This window comes from Dufourea novaeangliae, unplaced genomic scaffold (genome assembly GCF_001272555.1).
Source record: "Dufourea novaeangliae isolate 0120121106 unplaced genomic scaffold, ASM127255v1 scaffold130, whole genome shotgun sequence".
Classification (NCBI taxonomy): domain Eukaryota; kingdom Metazoa; phylum Arthropoda; class Insecta; order Hymenoptera; family Halictidae; genus Dufourea; species Dufourea novaeangliae.
The window spans coordinates 712,295-735,095 of NW_015374004.1; the positions used below are offsets into that span (position 1 = coordinate 712,295).

Here is a 22,801-nt window from a genome sequence, read left to right on the forward strand (position 1 = left end):
TATTGAATATATATTTATTTTTTTCGTCGTATGAAATAAACATTGTATGTATATTTAAATATTAAAAAGAGATTGAATCTCTTTTTAATATTGGATGAATATGTATTCAATATTTTGTGCTGTAGCGTTGCAAGCTGTAAAGATTTCCAGTCTCCATTTGCGCTACGCATACGTTAAGATTTCATAACTCCGTTCATTTTGCCGAATTTTAATTTAAAATGTTAACACGATGTTGTTAAGATTTCGAACATGTAGACGATGTACAAAACAGGATGTTTTGAAATGGAACACTCAAATGAAAGCGTTACATGCGAGTAACATCTACTCATAACGTCCCAGCAGTTGGTGTCTCAGGAATTCCGTCGAGCAGACCATCATCTCATAAATGGTGTACGTTAGAAAAGGACAGCGACACGGCCGTAGAGCGAAACAACCGCCTCGCGATAATTACCGATGGCACATAACGTGGCCGAATGTTTCGGCCAGTTTCGAATTGGTGGCCTAAAGGTTTCGTGCAAGTTGCACTTTCAAGAGATCATCGAACAGCATTACAAATTACAATGCATGCACAGCCTTATACGGATACGAGAAAGCGAGCTCTACGCTCTCTCCCCCACCGCCCCGCCAACCCGCCTCCTTAGCCGTGAACCCTCCTGATCCGGACCGTGGAACCCGATCCTGGACATCAAACAGGACCAGAAATGCTTTTGCAGGGCCGAACTGGTATACGCGCGGCTTCATAGTGCTGTCTGGACCAGGTGCAATCGACAGGTCGCTGCCGTTCTAACGATGATGTGTTCATTTGTCGATCGGCATCTGATCCAAAGTAGATACATTTTGGAAAAACTATCAATACCCGTTAAAGCTGCACCTACACTATACAGGGCGAGTCACCCAACGTTTGCACCTCAAATATCTTTGTTGTTTTTAAAGATACGTCAAATGTCTTGAGGGCAAAGTTTAATGTTCCAATAAAGCTCACACGATGCCAAACAAATTTTCGTTATGTCATTTTTTTTTTTTAGAGACATCGAGGTCACTTTAATTTTTTTTAATGGAACCACCCTTTTTTCCGTGACTCTGAATGACCTTGAATAATTATAGTCACTGAATTCCTAATGAAAGGGACTATCATTGTAGGTGTGTAAGAAAGGGTGATTCCATTTAAAAAAAATTAAGGTGACCTTGATACCTATCTCCGAAAAAAAGTGACAAAAATAAAAATTTGTTTGGTATCCAGTGAGTCCCATTGAACCATTCTTTAAAAACAATAAAGGTATTTGAGGTGCAAACGTTAGGTGACTCACCCTGCATAGCAAAACTGTGTTATACAACAAATTGTTGTATAACCTTGCTATACAACATGTTTTTATAACTTGTTACAAGACTATACCTTTCAGACGAGTCTGTAACAAGATTGTATAACATTTCGCGTTTCATTATTAATAATTGCGTCACACTAGATGGATAATATATAATTTGCTATATAACACGAAAAACCACAGTAACCCAGACCTAACATGTTATGTTATATAGTGTAGACGCAGCTTAACACGTTTACTATGACAGAACCCCGAATGCTTCTCATTGAATTCTGCGAGGCTAACTTTCGAAGAATCAATAAGTGCTACTAAAATTGGACAAAATTGGTAATATCAGGAAGATATACACGGTATCCCGCAAAGTGTATTACTATCCGACAGGGTGTGACCTACTATGAAAAAAAATAATTAAAAAATGAAGAACAAAATTTTATCAACTGAGGCATCGGTTACGTAAGATATTGTATGTAAAAAATACATAAGCTAAAAACGTATTTCGATAGTAAGACCAAGGCAATGCTCACATAAAAAAAATAAAGACGTAACATTTATGTTCCTTATACTACTTTTTTAATTAATTCATTGGACCTGTCGCTTTTCGGTTTACATTCTTCTCACTCATACATTCACTTGCATCGCATCCCTTATTAATATCGACAATATAAATATACGGTATGACAAAGGTAAAATACACGTGAAGCTTGCAATCAGAAAATATTATTATCATCGATGAATATGATATTATTCATAAATTCGTGGCATTTGAACAGTAATAATCTTCTGTTATATTTCTTTCCAAGTTCAAACATATATAAAAAATTGAACGTGTACCTACTTCACCTATGGTCTGTTTTTCGAAAGAAGAGCCCTGGAAGGTAGGCCCGAATTTTCGCGGTGTTGTCGCGATCGCGACACGTCTTCGGCGCTTGTGTCTCTCTCACACTTCGCGTTTTGACCAATGACATTCGACTGTTGACGTGCGTCCTCGTCTACGGTCGTCTATCTCCATCGCACGTATTACAAACCTCTCGAGAAGAACGTACCTACAATCTCAAGTAGTGGGGACTGCGTTCGGCACGCACCCGTCAATCATCCATTGTCTGGAAATGGCGGAGAATGTTGACGAGACGCTGAACGTTTTCACACTTCGAACGTTTTCACACGTCAAGAGTTAAAATACATGAATAAGAAAAAGTTTATTTCTTTTGAAAGAATGTATTGTACCCAAATATTGAGCATCATATTAAAAGGGGATTAAATTAATACGTAGGTTATTAAACGCTACACGTGGAAATCGTAGGGTAAAGAAGGAAGTTGGTTTACCGAGCGTCTGAGCTAGAGGCTCTCGTGCCGAAGTGCCGGAGGATGGAAAGAGACACACAGTGGCATTGAGACCGTGACAACGTTGCACGAAATACGAAGCACGCGTTGGATCCCCAGCACGCCACGCGCCGAGGCAGGTCAACCCCCGAGGGCTCTTCTTTTGAAAAGCAGACCATAATATTGCTTACTATATAAAAGGAAATAGTATTGCCAATCAACGATTTATTAAAAAAAATTTAATTCGGAAATAAAATGAGATACACTAGCTAAATTACGTTGTATACTCAAACTATATAATTAAAACTTTTCAATTAATTCAATTGCTAATTACTGTAATCATTAGTGTAATTGAATTAGAATGTAATTGTATAACGTAGTTTTCAATCTTTCATAATCTAACATTTCCCTAAAATAGCAATTGTATATATAAATGCTGAGCACAAATCCCGAGACACTAATCTTATAAAGTTCTTCTAATTTTTAATGCGCACGCGTAACCCAAGTAGGTACAAAGAACTTCGGATTATTTTATACAGTGCTTATCATGAGGTATCATTCGTTACCATTTTGTTTCACAGCGAAATGATCAAACAAGCTCAATTTTTTTGTTCCGTGTACATACAATTAGCCTTACCTCTCAGTGCATCCGCTGTTGTTGCTAAAAGACCTTGCAAACTTCTGCTATGGTGATGGATCAAGTCGTAAAAATCTGCCTGGGCTTGATGTCTCAACTGTTCTTCGGTTTCTCGGTTGCAGCACAAGCCATTGCACGCTGCTGAAAAAGAATTAACATTTAAAACTTCCGCAAAAAATTTAAATACTATACAAGAAATACTCTAAGTACGTGTGCAATAGTGTCGGTTCAGTATTCAGCAATAACTATATTATAATGCCAACAGAATGCCAGTAAATTATAATTCGACTAAGACACTACATACATTAAACGTATTGCTTTCCAAAAATTATATTACGATATCCTATCACAGTTCTGCAAAGACAGTTTTCTATTTTCGTGGAACACACGTAGACACATTTATGGGGTAGACTAGATCGTGAAACGTTAAATTGTTCGATTTAGCGACGAAAAACGTATTCAATAATCGTTGGACGGTCTTTTCCATGGCTCAATTTGCCATGACCTAAAAACGTGAGGAGGACGTCTCGCGACTCGGCGCCTTGTACAATTTCGATGCGACGAGGATTGTTCGATAAAATACGATAGATTCGTATATACAGGGTGTCACAAAATAGCTTCGACTCCCGCAAAATCAGGGGTTGCTGGGCTGATTTAAAACAAATTTTTCCTTGGAAAAAATGTAATCCGAGGCTTTGTTAACGAGATATTAACGAAAAACCCGGACCAATTAGAGCGCGAGTCTGCTGGCCGAGCTTCCGCGATTGCGTTGGCTGCGTACTGCGATTGGTAGCCAACGCTATCGCGGAAGCTCGGCCAGCAGACTCGCGCTCTAATTGGTCGGGGTTTTTCCTTAATATCTCGTTAACAAAGCCTCGGATTACATTTTTGCTAAGGAAAAAGTTGTTTCAAATCACCCCAGGAACCCCTCATTTCCGGGGGTCGAAGCTATTTTGGGACACCCTGTATGTCGCAGGGGTCACGGATGGATAAATGGAACGGGGCTAACAGAACCCTCAATAGGTCTTGGCTCGTTTCAATAGGTCCTTTTGCCCTCATTCTACTTTTCATCCACCTCTTCCTATTCTTTACGGATCGTCTGCCTTACTGCAATCGTACGTGTGCCCTATTTCGCCAAAAGTATTGGCGCCTTCGAAGCATGCACAATTTGCTAGTCTACATACGTTGCACCAGCCCCTTCACATACTTAAGTCTCCTGTAATGGTACATTCCACTTATAAAGTCAAATACATTTCGGAACCACCGAAAGAGATATGAATTTTAATTTCAGTACTAACACGTCTACCTAATTTTCTGAATACGTCCACTTCAACGCGATGTTTTTGGTACATGAAAAATGGGGACAGCTGGAATAAGATAATCAAAAGTGAATCCAGAAATCTGCTCTTACAACATATTTATCATGAGACAATAATTTGTGCCAAGTTGCAACCCTCTAACTCAGTGATGGGCAAAGTTAGCTCCCAGGAGCTAAAACTTGTCCTCACCACCGTCCATCGTTATCATGGAGTGACATAGACAAGAGTATGGGCTTCTTTGTTTCTACGAAGACACACGGTGCGAAAGAAAGGTTGAACGGGGAAACAGGCGCGTGAGGTACCCCTACGCTGCCCAGAGCTGCTCTAACTTAACCAAAAGAGTAATAACAGGAAAAAACATCATTGTCTTGTTATTGTTCTATAGCTCCTATTCTATTGGTAGAAAATTCTAAACAATAGTCAAGCATATAAAAAACTTTTTATCGAAAAGTTGTATGGTTTGGAGGGATACATTATGTAATGCATAAATTTTTTTTGTAAGTCGAGGCGTTTTGAAGATTTGAAGGTCAACTTCGTTTTTTTAAGTGGAATGCTATATTTTTTATGCCAAAATATCGAAGACCGTTAAATTTTAAGTAAAAAAGTACTGACCTTTATTAGCCGTAAACCTAATAATTAACGAATAATTTTACTTTGTATCTTGAAAATGATCTGTGCGTAATATCATGTTTGTTGATGATAACTTCTCAAGACTGATCAACACTGATGATCATTTCAATACTGAATCACAGACAGAATAGTAGAGTACGATTTCAAACGCAGAATCGGTCACGTTAATAAACATTGTCACGGAAACTCCGCGGTCTTACGGAAATCTTTGCTGGTATTGAATTTCCAACTTGATATTACGCACAGACCATTTTCAAGAAACAAAGTGAGATTATTCGTTAATTATTAGGTTTAGAGTTAACAAAGGTCAGTACTATATTACTCAAAATTTAACGCTCTTCGATATTTTGGCATAAAAAATATAGCATTCCATTTAAAAAAGCAAGGTTGACCTTCAAATCTCCGAAACGTCTCCACTTACAAAAAAAATATAGGCATTACACAATGTATCCCTTCAAACCATACAACTTTTTTATAAAAAGTTTTTTTATACAATGCATACTTTAGAAGTTATTCAGGATGAACAAGTTCCGTGGACCAACCCTGTATAAACGAGTGTGAGAGTCACTGTAGTTGGACTGAAATTTATTAAATCTTCATAAATATAATTAGAAACGATCGCGTGCATATAATGCAACTTCTGTAGTGGGCACGATAACATCAACGCGATCTGTAAAATTCATACTTAGTTAACGTTAAAGAAGCGTTCACGCGGACGTCGAGATATATTGTCTCCTTTTTATCGGATGATTGCATTTACTGAGCACAACCATAAAACAGCATTTAGCGCATCAAGCCGATATAGGTTAGTTGGCGCGTCAAGACGCGACAGTCTGTTTCTTTTGCAATTTCATTTCATTCCACTTGAATTTCGTTTAACAAGCGTCACGCAACAGAAATTGGAAAATTAAACTGACGCTTATTATCGACAAAAAATCCATGACACCAGAACAGCATAGTATTGTTCGGTCGTTAAGGACTGAAAAACTGACATATTTACAAGTTGACACGAAGACGTTTAACGAGTTTGTTTAAAATACCAAGGTCAATGTCCCTATTTCTAATCATGTATGAGTTCTGCTATCGCAGAAATTGATTTCTATTATTTATTTATGCAACAATCGGCAAAAAAACTTATTAGATATAAAATCTAAACCTCTCTTTATAATTAAATTTAAATAAAAGTATTTCTAAATACATTTTAAGTTAATCATAGTTAATTTAATATGAAGTATAAAATGTCCCTACTTCTGCTCAGCGAAAAATGGAAGTGCCAAAACCAAACTTTGGCGAACAATATTAAAGATTCCGTAAGTTTTTTTTTTAGTAAAAACGCGTCCGCGTGTAATTCACGATCACTACGGAACCGCTCAAATCACGTTTCTTCACGACGGCACACTTATTAAATTTATTTCTATTGAAATGCTGCCATTTATGGAACAGCCAGCTGCAGCATTTTGTACGGAAATACTAAAGCAATTTAAATAATGTTTTCTTTAACCAATTTATTATTTAACTTTTTCAATTAAATAAGAAATATATGTACTGAGCAGAAATCGGGACGTGATTAGAAATAGGGACATTAGGATGGACCTTAGTGGTTCCAATATACTGGATTCAAGATGTCTCTGGTTTGTCCAGCCGAGCTTCTCCAATATGGTGTATGGGTAGAAATCGATGAAAAATGTTATATAAATGTAGGTCGTTTGAAGTTTCATTGAAAAGTAATAAACAAAAAAAAACGAATTAATATGCATGATGAACTGATCCGAAGAATTATCAATTCATTAGATGAAACCGAAACAAAGTGAACTTCGTACAGTTATAAATTTAATTGTGAGGAACGGTCAACGTTTTGAAACCAAGTATTAATAGCTAGTGATTACACTGATCGTCAGCTTATTTTTATCGTGTACCATAATGAGAGTAATAATTACGAAATTAATGATAAACGCCGTTAAATTTTCTCGTTTTTCCATTTACATCCTAAATATAATTTCATCCTTGATGCGTGGATACACTGTGAAAAAGGAACAAAAAGGGAATCCCTTTAGCCGTGAGAACGAAGCCGTTTCAAAGTCTCGCGATGAACAGCACCACACCCTGACGCATCGTAAACCGTTCGAGACATTCTCACTGTCAGTCCCCTTTATTTTCTTTTTTCCTCCTTTTCTATCTCTATTCCTGGCGCCTTCGCCATTTCGAATGATTCAAGACGGAACCCGTCGCACAGGTACAAGGACCCTCGTCCCCGCAACAGTAAAGCGAACCGATACATATTCAGATATACAGGGTGGTCCACGCAACTTGTTCACCCTGAATAACTTTTAAAGTATGCATTGTATGAAAAAACGTTTTGGAGAAAAGTTGAATGGTTTGAAGGAATACATTATGCAATGCATATATTTTTTTTGTAAGTGGAAACGTTTCGGAGATTTGAAGGTCAACTTTGCTTTTTTAAATGGAATACTATATTTTTTATGCCAAAATATCGAAGAGCGTTAAATTTTGAGTAATATAGTACTGACCTTTATTAGCCGTAAACCTAATAATTAACGAATAATTTCACTTTGTCTCTTGAAAATAGTCTGTGCGTAATATCAAGTTGGAAATTCAATACCAACAAAGATTTCCGTAAGACCGCAATGTTTACATGACAATGTTTATCAACGTGACCGATTCTGCGTATAGAATCGTAATCGCCTATTCTGTCCGTGATTCAGTATTGAAGTTATCATCAGTGTTAATCAGTCTTGAGAAGTTATCATCAATCAACTTGATATCACGCACAGACCATTTTCAAGAAACAAAGTGAAATTATTCGTTAGTTATTAGGTTTACGGCTAATAAAGGTCAGTACTTTTTTACTTAAAATTTAACGCTCTTGGATATTTTGGCATAAAAAATATAGCATTCCATTTAAAAAACCGAAGTTGACCTTCAAATTTCCGAAACGCCTCCACTTACAAAAACAATATATGCATCACATAACGTATCCCTCCAAACCATACAACTTTTGCATAAAAAGGTTTTTCATGCAATGTATACTTTAGAAGTTATTCAGGGTGAACAAGCTGCGTGGACCACTCTGTACAGTGTGGTATCCTCGAATAATAATCTCACGTGCAAAACTACATTGAAAACTTGTAATCGAATTTCTACTAAATACGAAACTGTTTTCAGGAAACTTGATTTTAAAAAATGGTCAGATACATTTTCTTGGATTTTTGGCTTTATAGACTGTGAAAACAAACATCTTATATGAATATTTTTGTGCTTTCGTTTGATATAAGCTCCCAGGAAAAATATACTGACCATTCAGATTTTCAAACGACAAAAAAGAGTCCTGTACATTCTGAAAAACTGAGTAAGCACACATTTAGAAAGTAGAAAATCCAGCTGACAAATATTAGGAATGTCAGATTATAACTAGATTTCTCGCTTTTCTATCTGTATTATAATGACCAACTGCCGAATTTTTGTAAACTAAACAATTTACTTTCCCAGATTTTAGGCAATTAGCTACAATCTAAATGCACAGAATCCGTAGTTTGGTATTACGAAATACAAGAATCTGAAAATACGGAATAAGGTGTGAAATACTTTAATAAAAATCTGAAGATTGTTTCAAACAAGTGCTCTGAAAGACGGAGCCTTCTGTAAGAAAATTTCGATTCCACAATTCGAATTCCACACAGTCACTTGCTTCGAAATTATTCTACGTATTCGAGACACCCAGTATATGAGCAGGTAGAGTCAAGTAGAACTGATACTAAAAACAGGTTAACGTAACATTAACTTCATTTTTTTCTCTTTTGCATCGTTTACTTAACTACCGTATTACGGTTCGTGATAACCTGAAGAACAGCTTTAAAATAAGCAAAGTGTGAGAATTAATAGGTAACTGATAGGACGTAATTACACAGGCAGGTTGCGATGAAGCCGAGCCTCTGCATAGTTTCGGTTTACACTGTTTTGATTAATTCCAGGGGTGGGAGGCCTCCCAGTTGTAGGAATAACGCCGTTGCTCGTGTCGCATTCATCGAGGGATCACTGTATATAGTCTGTACAAGCAAACCGAAGCCAGTGCAGCGACCGTTTAATTGTGACGTTACTGAACTCAAAACAGAAAATGCATGCTTTTTCTAAAGAAAGGTGTTTTAAATAAGTTTGTTACATTCATTCGTGACTAAGTATTCTAACAAGTCTACATGTGAATATACTCATGTACTTTTCAACCATTTTTTACACCATATATCTCGTTTTATTTTACATTTAAAACACTTGTTTGAAGCTAATAATAAGCTACTATCGCTAAAACGTTGTCTGTCGATGCCATGGTCAGCTGATAAAACTGTGAATACTGACAGATCTACCAGAGCAGGGGTGTCAAACTAGAGGCTAGCGGGTAGGATTGAATCGGCACCGCCAAGGTATCGATACTTTTACTCATTGCTACATCATATTGTATGAAAGTATCGATACCTATTTGTATCGAATTATATTTTCCTAACCTTGATACCCAACACAAAAGTTGTTTATACTTTGAGAGAAAATAAAATACAATACTATAGTTTATATATTTACTTAAATATTTAATATAAAACATATAAACAAACATACGTATAAACTATATACAATATACGTAATATATGATATACATAATAAATAAATATGTACGGGTATTAATTATCAGATATTATTTGTACAAGCATACTTAGTTTCAGAGATATTCTGGGAATACTCAACTTGGGGCATAAGATCTGCGACGCAAGGCAGCATCAAAAATATCTAGACAAACCAAACTGATCCATCTTTCTAAATATATTGCAAAAATGAACCCACTAAAATATAGAATATGTATAACAAGACAATGATGTTGTACTTAGAAAAATTGGGAAAGCCCCTTATTTTTGTAAAAAGAAAGGAATAAATAAAGATTCATCAGTAACATAAATAATTCATTTATTAATGATAAAATTAAATTAAATATTTAGTAGAAACTCAAACGGAAAACGCAGTCTTTGACTTCGCAAGTGAATTAAATTTGCTATATTTAAGTAGTAAAATATTTCATTAGGGAGGTAACATGCATATTGAACAAGGTTATGTCAAACATAACATAGATGGTAGATGGAGATGCTGTAGGAAACAATGGAGTAAAACTTGTTCTATATTTGAAAATACCATTTTTGGAAGCTCACACCTAATCATATGTACCTATACTAGTTTAATATTGAAAATATTTAAATACACATTGCCTAATTATTAATATAAACAACATTCTTTTGTGTTGGAAGTAATTACAATATCAAATGTTGATGGATCGATACGAATACTTTTTTTTCGATACCTACTTGGTATCGCAACCGTACGTACCGAAACCAAAAGTACTCAGTATCGAAACAAAAGTATTGAGTAATATACTCGTATCTACTTGTATCGATTCATCCCTGCCCGCAGGTCGCATGCGACGTGTAATTCTGTGGCCCGCAACGATTTATATTTTGTTCGAATTAAAAATATTGTCAAAATGTAAGCTATTTTAAATTTCTTTGTATATAATACATAGCGGGACCTCCACTATGATTGTTTGGGTAAACTGTGAAATTTAACAATTGAAATAACTAAATAATATAAATACATATTGTGCGGCCCTCGTGAATTCATTGAAATGAGTTTGACACCCCTGTACCGGAGCATATGAATTCATCACGGCCATCCGATAGACCTGGTACAGGCACGCAAGTACAGGTTTACCGGTGGGTATGTAGCCGGCTTAAAGAAGATATATAGGTATGTCTATCGATCAGTATCAAATAAAAGCTGTGTGAGCAACAACCCCTTTAAAGGTTCTTTCAATTATCATTTATCTGCAACGCCACGTGTTCATAACGCTCCACGATATGCACAATGTCCAATTACCTCGTATTCAAACCTATGGTGTATGTCTTTTGACAGTATCAACTAGTTTATAGATGATATATTTTTAGATGTCTAACGCTAACTAATATTAATTGATTATACGTAAAAACAAATATAGTTTTGTGTATTTGTAAGTGACACAATTTTTAGCCTACTCCAGCTGCATTTTTTATATCACATTTTTAATAAGATCTCAGTATTTCTGAATTCTTTTAATGAATCATTCAATTTTTATGCAAAATGACGTGCTAAATTAATTCATAAAGACATGGCAAATGTAGGAATTCCATTCTGCTCTTAAGTATCTCACTGGGTTCAGAATAAAATAATAAACCCATTACATCTGATGTAAGCTTTGTCTTTCACTGCATTTCACAGACTCCTATAGGCAATAAATGCATAAAATCCGCAGTCTACTTATTACATTTGATTCGAAATTAAGAGCACAGAAAATAGGAATGCATTCTATAAGTAATTTGACGGTTAAGGAGACTTTCTCATTCAAAATTGAAAAAAAAGACACTTTTTTAATATTTCTTTATAAAAAAACTATTATATTTAGAAATATAATTCCTTTTGGACGCTATTATATATATTATTAAGAACATAAAGAAATTTCTTCTAGCACTTTTAGTTCACCACGACCGCTGTAGAGGGCGTCTTCCAAAAAGCCACGTTTTAATCGGCGAGACACTTTGCAGACGTCCTGTAAAAAATTAAGTAAAAATTCAAACGGGATTCTATTCGTGAGACTTAAAACTAGACAATAAACCTCTAAAAATTCGTAAAACTACCCCCCCCCTTTTTTATACAGGGGTGAATTGTCCCCAAAAAAGTGATTTTTCGAATTTTTCGGAAAAATATGTATAAAGCGATAAAAAATACAAAAAATAAAATATTTTAGAGGTTTATTGTCTAGTTTTAAGTCTCACGAATAGAATCCCGTTTGAATTTTTACTTAATTTTTTACAGGACGTCTGCACAGTGTCTCACCGATTAAAACGTGACTTTTTGGAAGACGCCTTCTACAGCGGTCGTGGTGAACTAAAAGTGCTAGAAAAAATTTCTTTATGTTCTTAATAATATATATAATAGCGTCCAAAAGGAATTATGTTTCTAAATATAATAGTTTTTTTATAAAGAAATATTAAAAAAGTGTCTTTTTTTTTCAATTTTGAATGAGAAAGTCCCCTTAAATTACGATTGTTAACATTATTGGATACTTCCCGCGGACGATTATTTCAATCCATTTTCACCGCTATGTGCGATGTGCAGCACTTGACGTACGGAAGCGTATAAAACCGGAAGCTGCATCAGCGACCCTTCGCCCTCAATTCGACAAGTGGTTAGAGTCGTGTAAAGTGGGTTACGATACGATTGTCCACAGATAAAGAGGTAGAGAGTAGGGATAAAGGAAGGGAGATGTAAATGTGGTGGAGGTAGGGATGAAGGTGGTGGTGGGGAGATGGATGGGTCGAGAGTGGGGAGAGAGAGCAGAGGAAGGAGAGGGAGAGTTCATGTTTGTTGTTAATGATACCATTTACTACACGATTCCGCAGTCTTTATAACGATAGAACCAGAGGCCAAGAATAATAGTTATATTAAATATTTTTTGGAAAAAAGTAGGTATTAAAAAGTATTTTGTAAATATTTCGTTAACTATTAGGTTTAGAACGTATGAAGGTCAACACATTTGTGCTCAGAATTTGATACTCTATCGATCTGTGGTACATAAATAGGTCATTCCGTTAAAAAAATCAAGGTGACCTTGAAATCTCGGAAATGTCTCTACCCACAAAAACAGTACGTACCTTATGAGATGTGCCCCTTGATACCATTTGAGTTCCACGCCTCAAAATTTTTATAAAGTGTACCGTTAAGTTATTATTTGAAGTAATCAAGTTAACTGAGAAACCCTGTATACATGTATACACTGCTATTCAATATACATACACATATACATACATATACAGGGGAGTCACCTAACGTTTGCACCTCAAATATCTTTGTTATTTTTAAAGATACGTCAAATGTTGTACGGACAAAGTTGAATGGTTTAATGGGGCTCACACGATACAAAAAAAAAAGTTTGTTTTTATGTCATTTTTTGTTAGGAATATCAACCTCACCTTCATTTTTTAAATGGAATCACCCTTTTTTAAACACCTACAATGATAGTCCCTTTCGTTTGGAATTCAGTGACTATAATTATTCAAGGTCATTCAAGGTCACGGAAGAAAGGGTGGTTCCATTTAAAAAAATGAAGGTGACCTTGATGTCTCTCAAAAAAATGACAACAAAAAATTATTTGGCATCGTTTGAATAATTGCGAGTAATTTGAGGTGCAATATATTATTATTATTATTATTAGTATTATTATTATTATAATTATTATTATTATTATTATTATTATTACAAGCCTATGCGAACACCAAGTAGAGCATCAAGGCCAGTGGCGTAACAACAGAATCGAGAAGACGGTCGATCTCTACCGACGTCGAAATTATCGATTAAATAGGAGCGTCCGTTTTCTGGAAGCTCGGATTGACAGTAGACGTTTTCGGAAATTCGGGTTGAAAACGATCGTACTAGAACGGCCGATCATAATGTACCATTGTTTCTTAATCGCTTATTGTTGTTTATTGTTATTAAGTTTAAAAAATAAATAAAGACGAGTAACTAAAAAGCGTGGAATTCTAACAATATGATTTTCCATATGATTAAATAACATTATAATATCTGCGGTTAAAATAAAGAAAGTTCCTAATTACTAATAGATTCTTAAACCACTGGCATCATGTATAAGCAATTTATTGTCGATAGTGACATGCTGGTATACGTACATATGTATAGTATGTACATACATGTATCTATTCGGAGAATCATTCTATGTTCTATCAATATAGACAATTGTACGTCATCGTAAAATAGTTTTTTTTCCATGACCAGCAAAGTATTGACAATATACAATTCCAAAATACTAATCGTTTAATAGCAAAGAATATGAGAGAAAAAACAAAAGAAACTGTAAAATTGTAAAATCATCTAAGTTACCGAAATTAAATATAATTAGATCACAATAACGGAAATATTAGGGCTATGTATGCTTTCCATATTGTTTACATTCGTCGGTACATAGATCGGTACATCACTTGTATTCAAACATCATATAAAGAAACCAGCAAAAAAACAATATGGAATATACGCTACTGTTCTACAGTTTTGGATCATATTAATAAATTTTTGGAAATCAACTATATTCACATAAGTTAAACAACTACATATTAATATACACTTAAGTGGAATAACGATATACTGAAATGTATCTACAGGGCTTCCCTTATAACTGCAAAGAAAGTGTAAAAACATATTCTTACATAAGTTGTTTGGTATGAAGGAGGCCATCGTGTGGTATAAATAATTTTTTTGTAGGTAGAGTAGTAGAGGAGATTTCAAAGTCAAGTCAATTTTTTCAAATAAAATGCTATATTTTTCATTCATAATATAATAGCGTTTGTAGACACGAGTTCAACAATGTTGCACATAAGGTCATTGAGTGGAGCAGAACGTCGTAAATTAGTAAAATTTGGAGTCAGATCGGCATGATTACAGGTCGTGTGCTACTAAATCCTATATAATCATGCTACGGAGTCGCAGCAGACTCGTAATTCGCATTGATCTGACTACTTACATGCCACTACTTAATTTACGACATCCTACTACACCCAATGACCTGATATAGCACATCGTTAAACTTATCTCAACAAATGCTATCATCTTATGAATGAAAAAATGTCGGATTCCGTTTAAAAAAATTAACTTGACCTTGAAATCTCCCCTATTCCCGCACCTACAAGAAGATATTTATGACACACAATGTGCCCCTTCATACGTAACAACTTCTGTAAGAATATTTGTTTTTAATGCCTTCAATTTCTTACAAGATATTCCACCGACTCCGATTAAAAAAGACACCCTGTATATCTTCGTATTTTGCACAATTCCAATTATCGCTACGTTGTAAAAAGACATACAATTCTATTCAATAAAATAGTAATGTCCTTCATTATATGTATTTAATGACGATCGTCCTGTTACGCTGCATTTTATTTATAACTATATAATATGATAAGTACTTCTTGTATTTCTGATGGAGATGCCACCTAGCTATTTATGTAATTATCATTTTATAAATTTAGTGGTAATGTAAGTAAACAAATTAGTTTGGAGTTAACAATGATTATACGAAATTTTTCACATTTTTCTAATTTCGATGTCAATGATAATCTTGTACCGTGAAAAACGTGCTTCCAGTCTAATCAGAAACAATTCCAATCTCTAAAACTTAAAGGTGATTTGGACGAATCAATTTATGAAGATTTTCGAGAGAATACCGTGTCAAATTTAACGATTTTCTGGAGGATACCGTGTAAAAAGAAAATTATATGGTTCTATTTTCTCCACTTTAGACAATCACCTAAATTTTAGGCATTCATGCTGTGGTAATTCCAAAGTTTTAGAATGCTAGTCTACTTATTAAATGTTTCCTTGTACATGCTAGTATCACAAGCTATCTTTCGAGAAATCTGCAAATTAACACTCGACGAAGAATATTTCATAGCAATCCATGGATGGTGACAGATCTTTGTTAAAGATACTGCAAGAAATGCGCACGGTATAAGGCACATCTATCGCTCTCACGACAATTAAAGTGGATTTTCACAAAGATTTCTCAAGTGCCATTTGATGTAATAATATTAAGTGGCGTTTAATGTAACTACTCTTGAGAGTCAATAAGCAAAATTTCATAATTAAAATCAAACTGGCATAATCAAGACTCCTAGTTCATTTCGCTCAACGAATCGCGAAACGCTTCATACAGTTTCCACCCGCGCTGGGAATTCTAAACCGATCGAACTTGCCCGGTTTACCAGCATAATTGGAGCATCGCGGAACGTTGCGGCGGGTAATTTGAAACGCAAAAAATTCGCCCGAATCGATTCGATTTGTTTAAAAAAAATGTGTTCGAGTTTCTATCATAATGAAATAAAAAAATATAGTTTAACGTATGCAAGTTATCCAGCAATAACTATTGCTCCAGATATGTATTGTAGTATTAATCAATTCGTTCACTTACTTCTGGCAATGACGTCGGGTGTACTATCCTGATTCGCAACCGTGATCGTGATTTTCTTGCTCTCGAAGAAAGGCCTGACATGCTCACAATCGGCGAACGAAAAATCCGCATCTTTCTCTGGATGTTCCACGGAACGTGACGATCGAGATGACACGAAACCAGAACAGCCGCATAATAGTATCAGGATTAAGACAGGTTCCAGGATCGCGTGACGATGTCTCCATGTGATTTTCATTTTGGTGGAATAGCCTTAAACGGCGCGGCACCCGGCAACAGGGAATCAAAATGACAGAAAAAGGAACTGAGGATAAATGAGCGGCAGCGATACAGGCAAATTCCGTGAATCGTAATCGAGATAGAGATGGAACACGAGCAGCAAGACGATTCAATTCCTCTTCCTCCTCCTCCTCCTTCGTCGTCACGTATTCGGCACGATCGTTCGAAGAGTCATCAACAGCAGGACGGGACGCGGCCTTCCACTTTCCTCTTCGTTCTACGAATCGGCCGCGCTGTCAAACGTCACGGGGATGAAGAAGACCGAGTGTTACTTGGGGATCTTGAGGAACGCGAGACGTGCATTTACTGCGATCGCGATGGACGGACAGACGAGACGACGGCCACAGGAATCACGGCATGCACTGTCGAGACGCGCAACACCGTATTATAGCCCGCACACAACTGCACACTTGATCACTTTCGATGCATCAGAATAATAAGCACACACATGCACGCACGTTTAACCGCGCGCAAGCAAGCATGCATGCATGCACCACACGACACACGTTCCACGAGTAGCTGGATGCGACTGAACCGAGAACCGAGAACCGAAAGCGGCACTGTGCGTGCGTTCGCCATTTCACTGACCGACCGGCACTCTCCCACTACTGTCCCTCCGATTCGGTCGCCGCCCTAACTCCTCTACTGCCAAACAAACCACAGACTGTACGTACTTATCCACCTACTCGCGCTTCCTTACCTACACGAACAACGCTATTTAGGGACTGTGATATCCTTCGAGGACGTTATGAGCCGCCACTGATTACCGCCTTTTCTCTTTAAGTTAGCCGTTCCATTTGAGAGTTTCTGGCGCGAGTTGCGCTCGAGAGTACTGTCACGTGGTCTATCCATTTGAGAATAGAGCTGTGATTATAAGATACTGGAGTACTCGGGTAAACAAAAATTACCCGTCTACCCGGGTATCTCATGAGATACTCGAACATATGAGACAGTCGAGAATCTCGATACGAGAATCGATAGTCTTTCGGTCATTTTCGATCAATAACAGCAATGAACGCAATAACGAATTTGTTTCTTTCCCTCTCGTAACGATAGACATTCAAGCGTAATCGTAGCGTGCATCATTTTCGCAGTTTACTTCATTCATTGCCGACATCGATCGAAAATGACCGAAAGACTATCGCCTTCCGTATCGAAATTCTCGACTGTCTCATATGTCGAGTAACTCATGAGATACCCGAGCAGCCGGGTAATTTTTGTTTACCCGGATATCTCATGGGTTACCTGGGTACTCGACTATCTTATAATCAACAGCTCCAGTATCCACTAGACTCTCGTGTGTAGTGACTAGAGATTCGTCCGTGCCCGTCTGTTCTGCAGTTTATTTTGAACTAAACGTAACGTGAGATAGTAATTATGGACGTGGAAATTATAGTATGAAATTTTCTTCGTATACACTAATTAAATTATTGATTTCGTTTTCACACCAATTTTTCTTGCCGGGCATTATGTTCCTCGCGCGACAGTTCTCGTAGGAATACGAAATTGTTTTGTTCTCGGCGAACGATTGTCCGATAGAATATTATTGCGCGAGTTGCTCTCGAGAGTACTTCTCGCGAGTGGATCGTCTAAAGTCTAACTGTATGACAACTGGCTGTGTGTTTGTTGTATGTCCGTCGCGTGACAGTATTCTCGAACGCAACCCGCGCGAGAAACTCTCAAATGGACGGCTGCCTTTACATATTTTGGCATATAGATTCATCCCTTACAGATTCTGACACTAGCAGCTGAACACCCTATATACAATTTGTAATATCTGCTCTGTACCAAAAAACTGTTTACAGAACAATTTTTCAGAAAAGATCCATAGGGTTCGTTTAAAAAAATTTTAATTACGATTTTCAATAATAAAATAAGATATTTATTCATTTAAACTGATAAAAATACATGAAAATACTTTTGAAAGTACTAAAGTACAAAAAATACATTGTATGTCGTCCTATTAAATATACTGTAGTAAAATAATTAAATAAATGTAATTTGTGTTCTTGTTTGATTCACTTGCCACACATTCAGTGCCTCGTATTCCTCAATACAGTCATTAATTTGATCAGGTTTAAATCCTTTACTTGTACACCGTTCCAAAATATCTGACACTTTAACAGTTTTTTTGTCACCAGCTAATTCTCTAATAAGGTGGAAGATTCGATTCATTGGATTCTGGTGCACATTTGTCGACAGTGTTTCAGAATAGTTAATAGAATATTTCGACATCTCGATTAATCTATTTGCCTCCAAAACATCTGCTTTTTCAACAACATTTGATAATCTTAGACGCGCTAATGCAGTTGACAAACGTAATAATGCTAGTAAATTTCGTGCAGACGTGAATGTATTGTCCTGACTATTACGAGCCGCCCTTCTCATTTCCACGTAAGATTCTGAAAATGATTATGCACAAATATTACAAATAACACTATTGGGCAAAAATAGACTTTAAATTCATGAAAATTCGATCGTCTTACCAACTATATAGTCTGTTAAATCTTCTGGAACAACAGGCTGTTTCGTTCTACACAAAATAATATATTTTCTAATTAAATTCATATCCAACACGTGTGATTCCATAGGTGGTTGAATACAATGTTGATGAACATAAGTTATGTGTTGAGCCAATCTAAAAAACATATATAGTGAAAATATCGTTCAACTTTAGAATATTTTGGACATAGAAATATAATCATATAAATACTAACTTCAGATCATTACTACGGTCTGCTCGATCCTGAATTAACCACAATATATCAAACCGCGATAATAAAGCAGCAGGTAGCTGAATATTTTGTTCAACCGTTCTCTTTGGATTGTATCTGCCATATGCAGGATTTGCCGCAGCTAATATTGAAACTCTTGCATTTAAACGTGTCGTAATTCCTGCTTTTGCAATAGATATTGTTTGTTGTTCCATTACTTCGTGAATAGCTGTGCGATCTGAATCTGCCATTTTATCAAATTCATCGATGCAGCAGACACCTTCATCGGCTAATACCAAAGCTCCTCCTTCGAGCATCATTTGGCCAGTTAGAGGATCTTTCATAACTGAAGCAGTTAAACCAACTCCTGAAGAACCTCTACCAGTCGTGTATTGAGATCGAGGAGCCATCCTTGTTATAAATGAAAGCAACTGAGATTTGGCAACTCCTGGATCACCCATTAAACAAACGTTAATGTTACCTATGAATGATAAACACGTTGAACTAACAGTAACAAAAATGAGATACACATAAAACTTCAATTATAGTTCATGAAAATAAACCTCTAATTTTAATATCTTCTCTATGTTTATCTGTTCCACCAACGAGAAGTAACAACAATGCTTTCTTAACATCTTCAAGCCCATAAATTTCTGGAGCTATCGAACGAGCCAATTTCCCATAAAAATCATCTTCCATTAGTAAAGACAATTCTTCATCAGTCAGTTCAGCATTACTATCATCAGCGCTTTGCATATTAGTAAGACAAACGATTTTCTAAATCATACACAATCTCTATGTTATGTACAAACTAATAGCGAAAAGTATAAGTAAGAATACAACAAAATTATGAACACCTACATGTGCATCTATATATGTTTCATTCAAGAGAGCTGCACCAGCTCTAGCACTAAAACCGGACTTTATGATTGGCAAAAAAATACCCGTTATAAGTACATGATCCCCAGGTAAACAGTTTCTTGTTGTTTCACCTCTACAATATATTGTTAAAGCTCTTGGAATATGACCGACAGGAACCTGATCACTCTATAACAAATGTAATTAGTAATCATTAATTATTGTTACTAGATAATATAATTACTAATAATCAGTAATAAAGGCAACTTTTACATGTTCTTGTATTTTTATTTCTTGAAATTTCACAAATTTTGATCCTCTTGTTTGCATATCCAGTACACCACCAGATTTATTTATACGACAATCATCACTGGGACATGTTCGTAGTGGCATATATTTAAGAGATTGTACCTGAAAATCGTAATTGTAATGACCCTTTATTTAACCCTCGGAAGGCAGATGCTTTTTAATGTCCGTACTGCAGTGGTGTCTGGGTCCATTTGGATCCTATGCTTCCTACCATTTAAAGATATTTTTGTACACAATCATTCAAAAAGACCTGCTTTTTTTATATAGCCAATATGAACAACTTTTAGCTCGCTCATTTCAATTTCTACGTTGACGTGTTATATGGAGCTGTAAAAACTTGGGTCAATTGAACCCAGGCACTGCCCTGCAAGGGTTAATACTATAGACCGAAATATTATTAATTTCTTACTGGTTGAAATGTTTCAGCACCACATTGATCACATGTATATGTAGCAACAACAAGCAATGGCATTACGTCACTAGATCGTGTTACTATACCCCGTACTGTAACTAATTTTCCTATTTTATCTGCTTTAATATCTCTCACTGCATAAGTCTTTGCTGCATCAAAGTCTTTGAAGTACACTTCACTGTAGTACACATAAAATGATAAATAATGAGTCAGTTATACCCATTACAATAAAAATGAAATTTTAATAATACAAGAAATAAATGTTAATAATACAAGCGTCTCATAAGTTCTGGTGCATATTTATTTCTTGCATCACGTGATTCACCAAGGTGTTTATTACGGCTTTCCATCAACAGTCTATGTTCAATATACACATCTAATGCATCTTTTGGTGGTACAGGTCTTGTAGTGAGATCAGGTAACATCTCTTGAATAAGCTATGTATATATAAAAATATTTTTCCCATTCATTGTGGAAAATGAAGATGTACCTTACACTACTTTAGATGTTTAATTAAGTACATATAAAATAATAACGTGAAAAATATATACTCACTTCTAAAAGTAAATTAATGTATCTTCGAGTATTTTGTGTAATAGATTCTGCTAGTTCATCATCAAATTCATGAACATCGTCTAAATCTATTGTAAGTTCTATTTGGTCACGGTGTGCTATATTAATCAGTTGTTTCTTATATTTGAAATTTTTTTCACCAGTTGTACTATCCATTACTATAAACTCCGTTAAAAAAGTTTTCAGTTGTTCTGGCAAATAAATATTTAGTAATATTTTATAAACATTTGAACTATAATATAAAATTCAATAATTGACTAAATACTTATTACAATAATGTGTATAATACCCACCTTTCACCTCCGTATAATCCTTTGATATTTTTGGTGCCATTATTAGAAATTTATTCTTAAAATTATTTTCAAACTTAATTCGTTCCTCTTCTCTCCTGAGACAATCAAATCACTGTGCACTGCTGTGATACTGTCAAACCAGTCAAACGTGACTTTATAGTTCTCGATGCATTCTTCCCGCCTAAACCAAACCGGATGTTTACTACATTGTACCACCGACTAGGTATAGGATAGACCTATCATCTTATGGGACTTCGTGTCTCATGTTCTGAAATACCGATAGTGTAAAATGTCAGGGATTTTCTGCTGCCCTCTACGTTATGAGAACGGTGAATTTGTGAACTACGTTAAATCTAAGAAGGGACCATGGTCGTGAATGGATTTTCTTCCGTCCGTTCGCTATAAAGTAGACGTATTAGAAAGGAGTCTTCGGTTTGAATCCCGGCGGACCTATATTAGTTTTTCTTCGCGTACAAAAAAGTTATTGCGTTTAATATTGTTTTTATGGATATGTATATGTATTATTATGTACATTTGAGTAAATTATTTTATTATTCCATTGTTATTACAACAGTTTAACAGTGACAACGAACGCATGCATATTTTCAAATATCGGACTAATAGTATATTTTTATTCTATATTATTACATATAAGTGAGTAATACGTATCAAAAACGTAATCGAAACACAGATTTTTATTACACCAAAAACATCGCATAAAAGATACTTCGTTATATTGACATTTGCAATAATTATGGATGTTGCAAGGAAATCAATATTATTGACATTATGGAACATATAACGAAATATCACCGTAACACTTAAAAAAGTTTTAAAGTTCCATTTATATCATTGTCCTGTGAAAATGTTCATACTTCCAGCAACATTCATATTCCAATCAAAGAATTTACAGAATAAGGAAAAGGAATCTAAAGTAATTTTCAGTAGTTCCATACATCTTTATCTCGAATACTTTTCTAAAACATTCAAAGTACTAGACATTTTTACACTTTGAATCTCATATCGATTTCTAAAATAATCCTAGTTCGATATAATATAGAACGTGGTTTTATGAG

General features: G+C 35.6%; 2 protein-coding genes across 2 annotated transcripts in view; both read right to left on the reverse strand.

Annotated features, from left to right (window-relative positions):
• Window positions 1-16,792, reverse strand: part of LOC107188160 (division abnormally delayed protein) — an 89,117-nt gene extending 72,325 nt beyond the window's left edge. Inside the window, 2 exon segments of the mRNA XM_015576409.1 lie at window positions 3,280-3,420; window positions 16,291-16,792. Of these exon segments, the coding sequence (XP_015431895.1) occupies window positions 3,280-3,420; window positions 16,291-16,525 (376 nt within the window). The 5' untranslated portion in view covers window positions 16,526-16,792.
• Window positions 16,793-18,525: 1,733 nt separating this feature from the next.
• LOC107188178 (DNA replication licensing factor Mcm7) lies at window positions 18,526-21,894 on the reverse strand. The gene is made up of 10 exons (XM_015576426.1): window positions 21,726-21,894; window positions 21,415-21,623; window positions 21,133-21,296; window positions 20,857-21,037; window positions 20,412-20,549; window positions 20,142-20,327; window positions 19,844-20,057; window positions 19,284-19,761; window positions 19,053-19,204; window positions 18,526-18,968 (listed from the first exon to the last, which is right to left on the reverse strand). Exons 1-10 carry the CDS (start codon window positions 21,763-21,765, stop codon window positions 18,553-18,555), a joined length of 2,178 nt encoding a protein of 725 aa, XP_015431912.1. The 5' UTR covers window positions 21,766-21,894; the 3' UTR covers window positions 18,526-18,552.
• Between the last annotated feature and the right edge of the window lie 907 nt (window positions 21,895-22,801).

What these genes read in the sequence shown, in the direction of transcription:
- LOC107188178 (XM_015576426.1), bottom strand. Translation starts at nt 21,765, where the DNA reads ATGGCACCAAAAATATCAAAGGATTATACGGAGGTGAAAG. An exon ending in AAACATATATAGATGCACAT is followed by an intron (nt 20,058 to 20,141) that starts GTAGGTGTTCAT and finishes TGTATGATTTAG; the next exon opens with AAAATCGTTTGTCTTACTAA. An exon ending in GACCGTAGTAATGATCTGAA is followed by an intron (nt 19,205 to 19,283) that starts GTTAGTATTTAT and finishes TATGTTTTTTAG; the next exon opens with ATTGGCTCAACACATAACTT.